At 57.9% G+C, this 13,599-nt stretch overlaps 1 protein-coding gene across 1 annotated transcript in view; it reads right to left on the reverse strand.

The window, feature by feature from the left end:
- RTN4RL2 (reticulon 4 receptor like 2) overlaps positions 1–10,639 on the reverse strand; it is a 15,110-nt gene extending 4,471 nt beyond the window's left edge. The window contains exons 1-2 of the mRNA XM_007953865.2: positions 10,609–10,639; positions 4,838–5,319 (exon numbers count right to left, since the gene is read on the reverse strand). Coding sequence (XP_007952056.1) covers positions 4,838–5,319; positions 10,609–10,639 — 513 coding nt within the window. The remainder of the gene's footprint in view (positions 1–4,837; positions 5,320–10,608) is intronic.
- Positions 10,640–13,599: the final 2,960 nt, after the last annotated feature.

Genomic DNA, 13,599 nt, shown 5'->3' on the forward strand with positions numbered 1-13,599 from the left:
GGCGGGAGGGGGCAGTGATAGTTACCATTGAGACCTATTCTGAGCCAGACTTCATGTTGAGCCCTTCTCAAACAGTATCTCTAATTCTCACAATGAACCCCTGAGGTACAGGTCCTTTTAGATGGATCTGTTGAGGCTCAGGGAGCTCTGGTAGCATAGTGGCTAAGACAGTTGCCTGCTAACCAGACGGCTGGCGGTTCAAACCCACCAGCCACTCCTCGGAAGGAACGTTGGGCAATCCTACTTCCGTAGTGATACTGCCTCGGAAACCCAAGGAGGGGTCGCTATGAGTCGGGTTTGACTCGACGGCACATAACAACAACATTGAGGCTCAGGGTGGCTAAGACATTTGCCCAAAGCCACAGAGCAAACTGCAGGTGAGGGTGGGATTCAGACTCAGGTTTACCTGAGTGCAAAGACTGCCATTCAACACCATGCAGGTTGCCGTGATGATTAAAAGAGAACGGGCATCCTTATCACCTGTCTCCACTCAGGTCGGAGATAAGCTCTGTGAGAGCAGGGCCACTGTTTTTGGTTCACCTCTGAATCATGGGCACACAGAACGTGTGTGGTATGCAGTAGGTGCTCAGTAAGTACCTGCTGAAGAGTGATCCCGCCTGACACAGTGCTTGGCATACAGCAGAGTCTATGATAGTCCCCTTTCCACCCCATTTCCATTCCTCTCTCCAACCTGAGAAGTGGTGGTCCCCTAGCCTCCCCCAAAGCTCCCCTCAGGCAGGCCTGGCTCCATCGTGGGTCACACCTGCACCCTGTGCATCTCACCCAGCCCGCAGATCTCCTCACCTGCCTGTGGCATCTCCCAGCCTAGTTCCGTCAGGCAGTTCACAGGCAGAACTGTTTCTTTCTCGTCTATAAAAGGCCAGGTGTGAAGATGCTTCCTTTCCGTGAGGCCTGGTACCATTCATGTCAGGGGTGTGGAAGCAATCACTTCCCATTCCAGAAGGCTCAACACCCCCACCCGTGGTACCCCTGCCCAGGCCTGTCCTGACCCCAGGCCCCAATGGGTGTTCTAGGTCACAAAGCTGATGGGGTGTTGGGTCAGAGAAACCTCATTTATTCAGCACTGGGCTAGTGCTTTTACGCACACTCATTTCTTCTTCCCAGTTATCCTCTGAGGATGGTATTATATTTATGATTCCCAGTTTATGGATGAGGAAACTGAGGTTCAGAGAAGGGAAGCAACTTCCCTAAAGTCAAATAATCACAAATAGCAGAGCAAGGATTCGAACTCAGGCCCTCTGAGCCCAGGTTCTTCATTGTGAACAACTAATATGTATTGATAAGGAGGTCCTGGTCTCAGTGGCGATCGTTCTGGCCACAGTAGTACTAAGGATCCCTACATACCACCACCAGTTGCCATGGCGTTCACCCCATGTGTATCAGAGTAGAACTATGCTCCACAGGCTGAAATTTTGGAAGCAGATGACCAGGCCTTTCTTCCAGTACCCCATGTGAACTTGAACCACCATCCTTTCAGTGTGTTAAATGCCTTACATTCTGATCCTCACAGAACTTCTTAGATAAGTTTTGTACAGTATTAAGTACTGTTGTTGTTGCTATTTGACAGATGTGGAAATGGAGATTAAAGTGGTTGAGTAAGTTTTTCCAGAGTCGTATGTTGTTGTTATGTGCCGTCGAGTCAGACCCAACTCATAGCGACCCCTCCTTGGGTTTCGAGGCAGTACCACTACGGAAGTAGATTGCCCAACCTTCCTTCCGAGGAGTGGCTGGTGGGTTTGAACCACCGGCCTTCTGGTTAGCAGTCAAGTAAGTGCCTGAGGCATTAGGCTACCAGAGCTTCTCCAGAAGCATATAGGAGCCAGAATATAGCCCACTGTGCAGTGCCTCCAAAGACCTTCCCCTGCCCAGACAGACCCTAAGGGAGAATTCTGAGTGAGGAAAAGGGCCTTGAATGTAGTCACACCATGCAGGCTCCAGGACCACCTCTTTCTGGCTGTTGTGGTGTCAGGCAGGTCCCTGAACCTTGGGAACCTTCATCTCCTGAGTCAGATGGGGAGGGCCATCCCCACTGCCAGGCTGTAGTGTGGTTCCACACCACAGTGAGAACGCATAAGCCCCCAGTCACACAAACAGTGGTTTAAGAGTCATATTTCCATAAACAACAAACTCACTGCCATCGAGTCAGATCCGACATAGTGACCCCTCCTTGGCTTTCCAAAGGAGACTGCCTGACCTTTGTTCTGAGGTACTGCTGGGTGACTCAAAGTCCCACCCTTTCGGTGGGCAGTGAGTAGGGCAACACTTTGCACCACCCAGGAACTCCAGTCTCCTCACAAAGATGTGGACATGAGATGAGGTGCCTGAATGTATCTGTAAACTGTGAAGTGCTGGGTGAATTTAGCAGAAAAGACAAGGGAGCAGGGTCCGAGGGACCCACCCATGACCTCAGGATAGTCCTTAGGTTGACCCAAGTCTCTAAGATGAGCCACTTTCCAAAAAAACCTGTTCTCAGGCCATTGATACCAGTGTTACATGAGGTTGGTTTTGTTTTGTTTTTTTCAAATAGCATTTTAACAAGTATTCAGTAAGCTTACTGTATGCCAAGGACTATTCTAAGTGCTTTACAAATTATTCATGCATTTAATCCTTATAAGATCCCTGGGAAATAGGTGCTACTGCTACTTCCCCCATTGACAGATGGGAAAACTGAGGCCAAGGAGGTTAAAATATGTCACATGCTTGCAAATGACAAGAGTTGATACCTATCAAGTGCTTAGTATGGGGCAGGACACACAGTGTGCCCACTAAATGTTAGTGGCTGCTATTATTATTGTTATTTATGCAGCAATAATAATGTATGGCATATTTTTCCAACTTCCTTATGTATTTTAGGGAGCTCTGATGGGGTAGTACCTAAGGCATTTTGACTGCTAACCAGAAGGCTGGTGGTTCAAACCCACCAGCCACTCCTCGGAAGGCAGGCTGGGCAATCGACTTCCGTAGACATACCGCCTCAGAAACCCAAGGAGGGGTCGTTATGAGTCAGGACCGACTCGATGGCAGTGAGTTTGTTTTTGGTATTTCACGTGTTTTACTTCTTGTCTGCCTTCCCCACTCGTTGTTGGTGAGTCAATCCCGACCCATCCCCGCCCTGTGTTACCGAGTAGAACTGCTGTGCTACACAGGGCTTTCTGGGCCGCCGTCTTCACAGAAGCAGGCTGCCAGGCCTTCCTTCTCCAGCACCACTGGGTGGGTGTGACCCACTAATTTTTCCGTTAGTGGTTGAGTACGAACCCTTGGCGCCATCTAGGGACCTCGTCGGTCTCCCCACTATCATGATGTTTCTATGAAGACAGGGATTGTGCTCGGTTTTGTCCACTACTGTCTTCTCAACACCTAGCACACAGTGGGTGTTCAATGTCATGTCTGTAAAATTATTACTGCTGTTGTCACTATCAGGACCATCATCAACACTGACCTGATTTTGAGACCATCAGACTATCAGGCACCAACCCAGGCTGGAGAGGAGGAAGCTCCTTCCAGATTTATGGGGGTGTGTGATGGTAGAGGGGATTTGGATGTCCTCACCCCCTCCCAGACGAAGGCTGTGTAGACAGGGGAGGATTTTCACCCAGAGGGGTTTGGAGAGTATGCTACTGCTTCCTGGGGAAGGAGATGGGAGGATGTGACCACCAGTCAAACCGTCAGCATAACAACAACAATAAGCAATCATTCAATTAATAACAATAAAAACAAATAACAATGACTATTATTCCTTCTGTTTCTAGGCTCCCATTCTCCAGCTGCTTAACAGCCCTTTGCCCTCTGTGCTTCCCTTGCACTGAGATGACGGGTTTGAGGGACGAGACTCTACAAAGGTGAGGTTGCCCTCTGTCCCACAGCCTGGGGAACTGGAGAGGGGCGGAAACTTCTGGGGTAACCAGTGCTGGTGGTCCTGCCCTCTGGCTCCACCATCCCGTGCAATGGCAGGACTTGCGGGGCAGGGAGACAGCAGGCAGAGGCCCTTTGGTGCCCCTGGGGAAAGGCAGGGTTCCCTGAAGGCAGACCAGGACGAGAGGAAGGAGAGATCAGAGAAAGACACAAGCACACACAGACAGACACGGGGGTGTGTGCGGAGTGGGTGTGTGAAGGGAGACAGACAGAAGAGGCAGAAGAAGACAGGTGGGGGGAGGCAAGTCAATGAGAGAGGCAGGGAGGCACCAAAAGGGACAGACAGACAGACAGACAGGCAGAGGAGACAGTGAGGGCTTGGGAGAGGCAGTGGCAGAGAGGTCAAATCAAAACCAAACTTGTTGCCGTCAACGGTTCTCACTCATGGCAACCCCATATGTCACAGATTAGAACTGTCCTCTGTGGCATGTGCAATGGCTGGTCCCTGGGTGGTACAAATGGTTCACTGCTCAACTACTCGCTGAAAAGTTGGCAGATGGAACCCACCCTGAGGTGCCTGAGAAGACCGGCCAGGCTACCTGCTTTCCAAAGGTCACAGCCTTGAAAACTCTACAGAGCCGTTCTGTACTCACAATCAACTCCACGGCAGCTACCAACAGTCTTTACTGAAGCTGACCCCGGGGCTTTCTTACAAGGCACCTTTGGGCAGGTTTGAACTGCCGACCTTTAGGTTAGTAGTTGAGTAGTTGAGCCACTGGGCCACTGAGATAGAGAAAGACCCAAACAGGGTGGAGGAAGACAGACAGACCGAATGAAGGAAAGAAAAGTGAGACAGACAGAAAACTTAGACAAGGGGTGAAGAAACAGGAGATGCTGAGGCAGGAATGGGGGCTGGAGTGGAGGGGTGGGGAGATGGAGGGCGGTGGGGAGAAGGCAGGCTCACCTGGAGGTGGAGCAGGCTGTTCTCCTGGAGGTAGAGGTACTGCAGGCTGACCAGGCCACGGAAGATGTTGCCAGGCAGGCTGCTGAGCTGGCAGCGGTACAGATGCAGGGACTGCAGCCGCTCCAGGCCCTGGAAGGTGTCGGGCTCCAGAGAGCGCAAGTGCCGGTTGTCCCCGAGGTCCAGCTCCTCCAGTGCCTGCAGGTGGCGGAAGGTGCCCGGGTAGATGGTGGAGAGATTGTTGGAGAAGAGCCACAGGGTGAGCAGGTTGGGCCCAAAGGTGCCGGGCCGCAGTGTGCGAATGAGGTTGTTTTGCAGGAAGAGTCGCTGTGTGCTGGGCGGCAGGGACAGCGGCACCGAGGAGAAGTTGTTGGCCTGGCAGCTGACGGTGGGCGGGGACGAGTAGCAAGTACAGAGCATAGGGCAGCTGGGAGCTGCGGGGGGCAGGGCCAGGAGCATCAGCAGGAGGCAGGCTGAGGCAGGACCTGCGGGGCAGAGTGGGGGGCTCTGCTGGGCAGACTGCCAGGGTGGGGGAACCAGCCCCCTGGAGCCTGCCCACTCATAAAGGCCCGAGCCCTGGTACTAGTAGGTTGGTGGGTTCTGGATGCAGTCTCAGTGCCCCAGAGTCCCTGATTCCTTCCACTATCTGAGGGTCCTGGTGAATGAAAAGATAGTGACATCCCAAGAAGACATTATAAAAGACACTGTGATGCGTTTGAAGTTGTCTGACAAGAGATCTGCTGCTTCCCATCCTGTCTGTTTCCACTACTGTGTACTCGACCTGGTGTGACAGTTTGGTGTGACAGTTTGGCTGGACCGGTCTTTGTTGTTGGGTGTTAAGTAGTATCTCTGACTGATCAAATGCTAGTAGCACACAGCTGTGACAACCAGATGTCCCTAGACATTGCCAGCTGTCCCCTGGGGATAGGATGGCCCTAGGTGAGAACCACTGAAACTAACCTGAGTCTTTGTGAAAGAATCTTAGGTCTGAAATGGCCCTCCCGCCACCCTGGGGATGGGCCTGGGCCTCACCTGCTGCTCAAAGCCCTCCTCCCAAAGCCATTCCTGCAGCTTTCCACCCTGTGGTGAGGGCCCCTAGGAATCAAAGGTCAGTGGTTCTCTGACTGGGGTTTGTAGCCACCTGCCCGGGATCCCGGAGAGAATGTAGCTTCCTTTGCAGTCCCTTCAGAGCCCAGCAACCTTCCCTTATACCCCAGGCTCTTCTCATACAAAGTCACTTAACAATATTTTTTATCAGAGTAACTTTTGAGGGTTGGATGTAGTTCAGCCTCTCAGGACAGATGGAGGCGACCCATGAAGGCCCAGGCCCTGGGGTTCCTGTGCTATAGCGGGGGGTGTGGGGCCCCTCATCCAGCCCAGCCCCCTGCCCGACTGCAGCTGATAAAAGTTCTGGGTCAGAGTGAGCTTGGTCTTTACTCCTGAACCTGATTCCTGGTTGACTCCTGGGATTTTCTTCCTAGGGAGAATGGGGGCCCAGCACCCCCAAAGCCAGGCAGTTACTCACATGGACTGGGCACCTTCTGCTTGAGGCAATATGTGAGGCCTTTGAGGACAGGGGTGAGGGGACCTGGTCCTTGACCTCAAGTGTCCCGGGGCTCCCTGGTTCAGGGGTCCTGGTGAAGCTGAGCGGCTGGTGTTTTTTCAAGCGTGAGCTCTCTGAGGCTGCAAATCACACCTGCCAGGCGGTCGGTTACCGTGTGCGCGCCCGTGATGTCTCACGCTACTGAGGTTGCAGTGTGTGCGTGTGTATGCGATTTTGGGGTGATGGTGTGAACCAGGTGCTCACTATCTGAAGTGCTGCCAGGCCAGGTGTGGCGGGGACATCACAGATGCTCCGGTGGCCTCCTCTCATGGGGACACACGGGAGCAGGGTGAGGACCCCAAGCCCTGGGTTGTGGTGCACCTCTCACTCCTGGCAGGGGCACTTCCCTCCCACCCCTCGCCAGCTGCTCTGGGAGTGTCCGGGCCCTACCAGTGCTGAGAGGCACTGATGAGCGCCGGCCTATGTGTGTGAGTGCACGGGCGCAAGCGTGTGCTGGCTGTCCTCCGCGTGTGTGAGTGCCGGGCCCCGTGCGTGTGTAGGCTGGGTGTGATGTAATACTCTGTGACACACTGCTGTTCCATTCGTTCACACCACCTCCGCGTTTCTCGGCCCTTCTCACCCCTCCCCCGTGTGGCGTTTCACGATTACTTTCTCCTCCCTGACTGTTTCAGAGCCACGTGGGGTGGAGGCGCATGTCTCTTACCCCTCATCTGAACAAGGCAGGGGTGGGACGAGGGAGCGTGGTAGAGGACCCCGGGTTGGTTTCATGATGGCTGAGGTTTGGGGCTTAGAAACGGAGATTTCAGAGTTTGGAAAGCTCCTCCAGGTTCATCTGCTTCAACCCTAAATTCTACTGAGGTGAAAACTGGGGCCCAGAGCAGACAAGTGACTTGCCCAAGGTCACACAGCAAAGTGATGGCAGGACCAAGGGCCAGGAAGGAGGCTTCTGACACCCAGCCAGGGCACTTCCCTTCCGGCCAGAGTCACCCTCTCAGCTCCGCCTCCCCAAGGACTTGACACCAGAGGAAGCCAAATCCTTCTTTAATCCCTTAATCCTACCCCTTATCCACAAATTCACAAGAGCACTCCAATGCCCCGCCAGCCCTCCCTCTCTCCAGGGGATTATGGGGGAGCTCCCCCCCATCTCCATGGCTGCTGCCCTCCCCAGACAGGGAAGGAAGGGCACATGCAATCCCAGAGAGACAGTCCCCTGCCTGCTGGTCTCTTCAGCCTTGAGGCTGAGGTTGGCCAGGGCCCCCATGCATCCCTTACCCATAAGCTCCTGCCCCCCCCATGAGGTGATTCTCCCCTTTCCCTGCTACATCCTTCCCTTTACCCTAGCAACCCCCCATCACAGCCCACCTCCTCAAGCCCCAGGGTGGTGTTCCCGGGGTGGAGGAAGGACCCTGAGTGGGGGCCCCCCACCACGGCAGCTGCTGCGTAACGGTGACTCTGTTGCCATTTCTGGCCCTCGCCGCAAAGCAGCTGTAACCCAAGGAGCCTCATCCATAATTCAGGCTGCAGCTCTCAGTGGAGGCGAGGAGGAGGGGAAGGTTGGGGGCTCTGGGTTTCTCGGCCCCCAGGCCCAGCTCCAGGGCTCCTGGGCAGCGGCGGGCAGCAAGGGCTGGTGAACTGTACCTTTCCCTCCCCGCCCTTCCATCCCTGTCTGGTGGGTGCCCCTCTTCTGGCCACGGTCCCTTCCCCTCCAGGCCTGTACTTCCTCTCTCCAAGGACCCAGGCTCTCCACTCAGACACTCCTGTTGTGAATTCTCACTGGGAACTGGGGCAAGAGGCATGGGGCATCAGGGCCAGCCTCCAACCTAACCCTTCACTATACGGACAGGGAAAGCCCTTCTCACAGCTGCCCCCTCCCCTCCTTGCTTTCCGCTTTTTTTTTTTTGAAATCCTTTCCCAAGTCAGCTGGTGATGGCCTTGATATGGAGGGATGTAGAGAAGGGAAGGGAAGGAACCATCTCTTATTAAGCACTTACTGTGTGCCACACAGTACAGTTTTACCTGTTCACTTCTTTACCCAGAGAATAAACCACAGCATCTAAGATACAGCATCTTATAATCCCCTGTGAGGTCAGCATTATGGCCCCCAATTTGCAGAGGAGGGAGGGAGGCTCAGGATTCTGCAGTGAGTTGCCTCAGATTATGAGCTGGTACAAGGTGGAGCCCAAGTTAAAAAGGAGGGTGCACTATCAGAAGGGACGACTCTCTGGTCTTTGGGAGGTCCTGCATCATCCCTGGAATCACCCTTGAGTGTGACAGATGCTATACCCTTAAGAAGCAGGGAGGGCAGACCCGGAGCCCAGGTGCACAGGGCTGAGTTGGCCACCATGCTGAGTTTGGATGGCAAGGAAGAGACTCAGGCTCTATGGCAATGCTCTTCTCCTGGGCTCCAGACTGGGGCTGCTCAGAGGGTGGCCTACTGGGGAGTCAGGGAGAGATGACCAGTGTCCAGAAGATTTGGCCAGGGGAGGGAACAGAGAGAGAGACTAGGACACAGTATTGATTCCGGAAGGCTGAGATGTCCAGAGCTAAAAACTATCCGTTCCCCAAGGGACCACAGTTCAGGACCTAGAGGTGTCAAACCCGGGAGTACCAGGGCTCAGAAGCAAAGTTATCACCCCAGGAGCCCCATGGAGGGAAGGAACTTGAGGAAATGGACCCAGGGTAGAGGGCAGGAGTGGGGGTGCTAGCATGCCAGGCATGGGGTTGGTCCAGAGTAGCCCCTGGAAAGAGTGCTTAAGGGGGTCAGGCCTCTGGGCCTGGAAGGGGTATTGAAGGGCTCAGTGTCCAACAGGCAGCTTTGGGGGAAAAGGCCAGGGCCTGCCGGGGACGTGCCAGGGCTGAGGTGGGAGTTGAGGATGGGACCAAGGTGGTGGGGATGCCAGTGACGCTGGGCCTGGGGAGGCACTGACGTGGTGATGGAGGTTTAGAACTGCTGCAAACAGCTTCTCCCTCTGCCAGAATGTAACACCCCAAAATAATCAGCCACCATGGTGGTGGCGGTGGCGGCAGGATCCGCAGGCAGGATCCGCCGGGGCCCAGAGATATAAATGGCAGCCCGGAACCAGCCAGGGCCCACCCTTGGAGGCTGCCACCCCCATACCATGGGCCTCACCCTTTCCTCCTCACAGCTACCCCAAGGTCCTGAGCTCAGAGCCCCCAGCCTAGCTCACCAGCCACTCCCTGAGAGCAGAGGTGGGAAGGCAGGCAATGTGGGGAGGGAGGGCTTCGCCCGTGGAAGTGGCTGCCAGCAGCCTCTTTGTCTCCTTTCTGGGCAGCCCCCACCCTGGGTCCCTCTCTCCCACCCCTTTCTCCTCCTCCCTTCCCTCGACGCCAACCCCCTCTCCCAATCCTGATCTACCCACCCTTCCTCTCCCTTCTGTGGGTCCCAGGCCTGGCCGTCCCCCTCCGTCCTCCTCCCTGGTTCTGATTCCCATCTCTACTCACCATCCCGGTCCTATCTGGTTTCCGATCCCCTCTTTCCATTCCAGCCCCAGGGTGGCGGCCCTCCCTCTCTCCAGTTACCCGCACATCCAGATTCTCTGTCCCCTTCCCTTAGTTTTTTTCACCCCTCCCCTAATCTCTCCTCAGTCCCACTTCCCCTCCTGTTGTGAATTCTCACTGGGAACTGGGGCAAGAGCCACTTTCTCCACCCTCCACCCTCGAGGTCCCCTTTCCCTCGCCGCTGGTCTCACCCCGCCCCTCCCCCCTCCCTGGCCCGCACTCCGGGAGGTCCCTGTCCCTGCAACTCTTCCCTCTCTAGCGCCCACCGCGTGTTTTAAGGAGGGCCTTCTGGATCCCCTGTTACGCCCCGGTCCTCCAGCCGGCCGCCTCCCCACGCCCCTGTCCTCCCAGGTGACGGGAAGTGCTGAGGCACCGGGCTCCAGGAGTTGCTGAGTCGGCGCTTCCCCAGCCGGCCCGAGCCCTCTGCGTCCCCCGGAGCAGGTGGAGCCGGGACAGCGGAACCTGAGCCTCCCTCCCGCTCCCGGCGCAGCCAGCCAGCCCCGAGGCCCCCCTCGGTCACGAGCTCGCCGCGCACCCCCTCAGGCTCCCAGCCGGCTGCCCTGGGGCGGGGGCGGGGGCGGGGCCGGGCGCTCAGCCGTCCCCCCTCCCGGGCCCCCCCTTACTCCACACCTGCCCCCCCTCGTGCCCGGGAGGAGAGCCCCCCGCCCCCCCCGGCCGCCGGGGTCCCTACCTTGCAGCAGGCGCTGGAGCCCGGGCAGCATCTTGTCTCGCCGCTCGGGGGAAGGGGTGGCGGGGGGAGGGTGCTCCCACTCGCTCCCCGAGCCCGCCAGACGGACGGCGGGGGCTCCGCGGGGCTCCGGGAGGGTCCAGGCGTCCCCCGGCGCAGCGGCCGAGCCGCGAAGCTCTACCCTGCGCCCCGCGGGCGGCGGGGCTCGGGAGGAGCCATGGGCCCGGACTGGACGGGGCGGGCGCGACGGGCCGGGGAGGGCTGAGGCCGGCCGTCGACACCGGGTGCCCGCGACCCGCAGCAGCGCGGCCCGCCTGCGGGTCCGTCAGTCCGTCGGCCCGTGCTCCCCGGCCGCTCGCCGAGGGAGAGTGGGGACGGCGGGGAAGCGCTTCCCAACTATCCCCCTCCTTCCCGCACTCGCTGGCTCCTCCCTCGCTTCCTGGCTGACGCCTTAACCCTTTGCTGGCCACTAGGAGGCGTGAGCGGCTCACGCGCCCCCTCCATCCAGGCCCCCTCTCTTTGGGGGCCCTGGGGGACTGTCCTCGATCGCCTTCGCGGCGCCAAGCTTCGAGAGAAATCCCTTCTTGAGAGGGAGCGGTAGTGGAAGGGAACCCCGTGGACCTGCCCTGGTCTCTCAACTTTTCCGTAGGAGAAGGCCTCCCGGGTCACCGTCTCCCGCCCCCTCCGCGCCCTGCGCGCCTGGGTCCGGGCCTCTAACGCGTCTCTCCTTCCGAGTGCCCGGGAGCTCCCGGGCGAGCAATGGGCAGCTTTCCCTTCCGTGCCCAGACCCCAAGCCCAGAGTATGTGTGACTATAAGAGCACATGGAAGAGTTTGCGTGTGCAAGCGCGTGTGTTAGGTGAGCGTGCACGCGCGCGAGGACGCGTGTGCAGGTGAGCCTTGACATGCTTGCAGGCAACCTTTTCTACGGGCCGGGAGAGCGGGGCCGTGTGAGTGGGCGCACGGGGGAGCGCGGAGTCGACTCCGGGGAACGTTCGGCTGGGCCAGGGTTGGGCGCGCAAGGCTGGGGACATGGGTGGCGAGGGTGTGGGGGAACGGGGTGTGGAAGTCCTCAATGCGTTTGCGAGCGGGTGCGTTTCTCTGTGCGTGTGTCTGAGAGGGGGTATCTCAGCCCCCGCGGAGGGACGAGAGAGACCCGAAAGGCGGCTAGATAGAAATCCCGGGCGTGGCTTCACTTCCAAGGCAGTCGATGCCGGGCTCACTGGGGCCCCAGGGGCCTTTTGGGACGACGTCGGGTGCGCTGTCTGCCGACCCGTGGCCTGCGAGCCTCCTCAAACCGGCCTTGCTCCCGCTCACCTTGGCCTTGACCGGGCCCAGGGCGCCTGGCGGCTGGCTCTCTGCAGCCGCCCCGGCGCGGGGCAGGCGCGTGGCGCGAAAGGGAGTCACTTCGCGGACGGTCGCCAAGTGGCGCGGGCCGGCTTGCAGCTGATGGAGCGGCGCGTACGGCTGGTGCCAGGGCCATCTGCGCGGAGCCCGGCCGGCGCGACCACTCCCGGGAGCGAGGCGAGGGAACCCCTCGGGGCCCTCCCCCCGCCCCCACGGCTTGTTCTCTGGCTCCTCCTTTCCTAGCGGTGCGCCGGAGCTGCGCGGAGCCTGGCATACAGTAGGCGCTTTATAAATGCTGGCCTCATTCTTCCCGCTCAGCCTCTGCCCATTCCCTAGTCTTCTTTGTTCTCTTTCGAATTCTCTCATTTCCCCCACCTCTCTTATCCGCATTCTGTGGTCTCCGTCTCCCTGTTCTCCCCTTCCCTCCCTTCTCTTTTGCTTTTCCTCTTCCTCCTCCAGTCCCTCTCTCCTTCTATACATCTGTCTTTCTGTCACTGCTTCTCGGTGGCTCTCACTGCCGCTCCGTGTCTCTCTGTTCCATCCTATTTGTGGCTCCGTGCCTCTCTGTCCTTCCATCTCTGGGGGTGTCCCTGTCTCCGTCTCTCTCCTCATTTCATTATCAGGCCCGCCCCCCACCCCGGCCTTGTGGCCCACTTTCACCACGACGCTGCAGCGCCCCCTGTTGGTTCCGTCCTCCGCCCCTGCAGGACTCCCGGGCCCTAGATTTCCTTTCTGGCCCCTCTCTTTTCCAGGTCACGTAGGGGCGGACAGGGGCGTCCCTGGGCCTTCTGCCTCCCTCCCATCTCCCGAAGGCAGGAACCTGGCCCATTAATTTCCCGGGACCCACCCTGCTGCGCTGCGCCTGGGGAGAGGGCCTGGAGGGGGCGGTGGGGAGGGAGTGTTGGGGGTAGCAGGGTGGGATTTGGCGTCCTTCCCCGGAATGAGCCGCGGCACAATCTGTCGCTGGGTTTGTTTGCCGAGCTGCCTCCGGAGCGCAGTGGGGCTGGCTCTCGGGGAGCGAAATATCACAAGATGCAGAGACAGACGCTGAGGGGTGGGTGGGCGGCCGGCTGACTCAGGTGTGCTGTCATCGGCTGCCCGGCCCCGCTTCTCCGAGAGGGGTGGGGGAGGACCCCGGGGCCCCCAACATAGGCGGGCACCCCAAGTTGGGAGGGGAACCCCCGTCCCGGGGTGAGCTGCAGGAAGGAGGTACTCCTGCCAATCATCCCTGGTTCCAGGACTCTCCTTCAGGCCTGGAAGCTTCAGGGGACACCCCAACTTGCATACACCCTAGCGGGTCCCAACCCCTCTGCTCCTATCGCGTTGGGAGAATGTCATGGTTTCCTATAATTGATCTGCTGACTCACCCCTCCCTCCCATAGACTGCCAGCTTTTTGAGGGTAGGGAACTCTGCTCCATCTTTGTGTCCAGTGGTGCTCAATGAACACTTCTGAATGGATGGATGGATGGGGGTGGCTGGTCTCAATTTACAGGAAATACCACAATGCATTTGTTCTTCCGTGGACATTCTGACCTAGCCCTCCCCTGATTCATATTTGCAGCCCATAGTCCGTGACCTCATGGAATTGGAAACGGCTCTCTCTGCAGTCTGAAGACCAGAGTTCTCTAGATGACTCTGGACACGTCAC

The sequence above is a fragment of the Orycteropus afer genome, unplaced genomic scaffold (assembly GCF_000298275.1).
Source record: "Orycteropus afer afer isolate SDZICR_OR568_19922 unplaced genomic scaffold, OryAfe1.0 scaffold00419, whole genome shotgun sequence".
NCBI classification, from domain to species: domain Eukaryota; kingdom Metazoa; phylum Chordata; class Mammalia; order Tubulidentata; family Orycteropodidae; genus Orycteropus; species Orycteropus afer.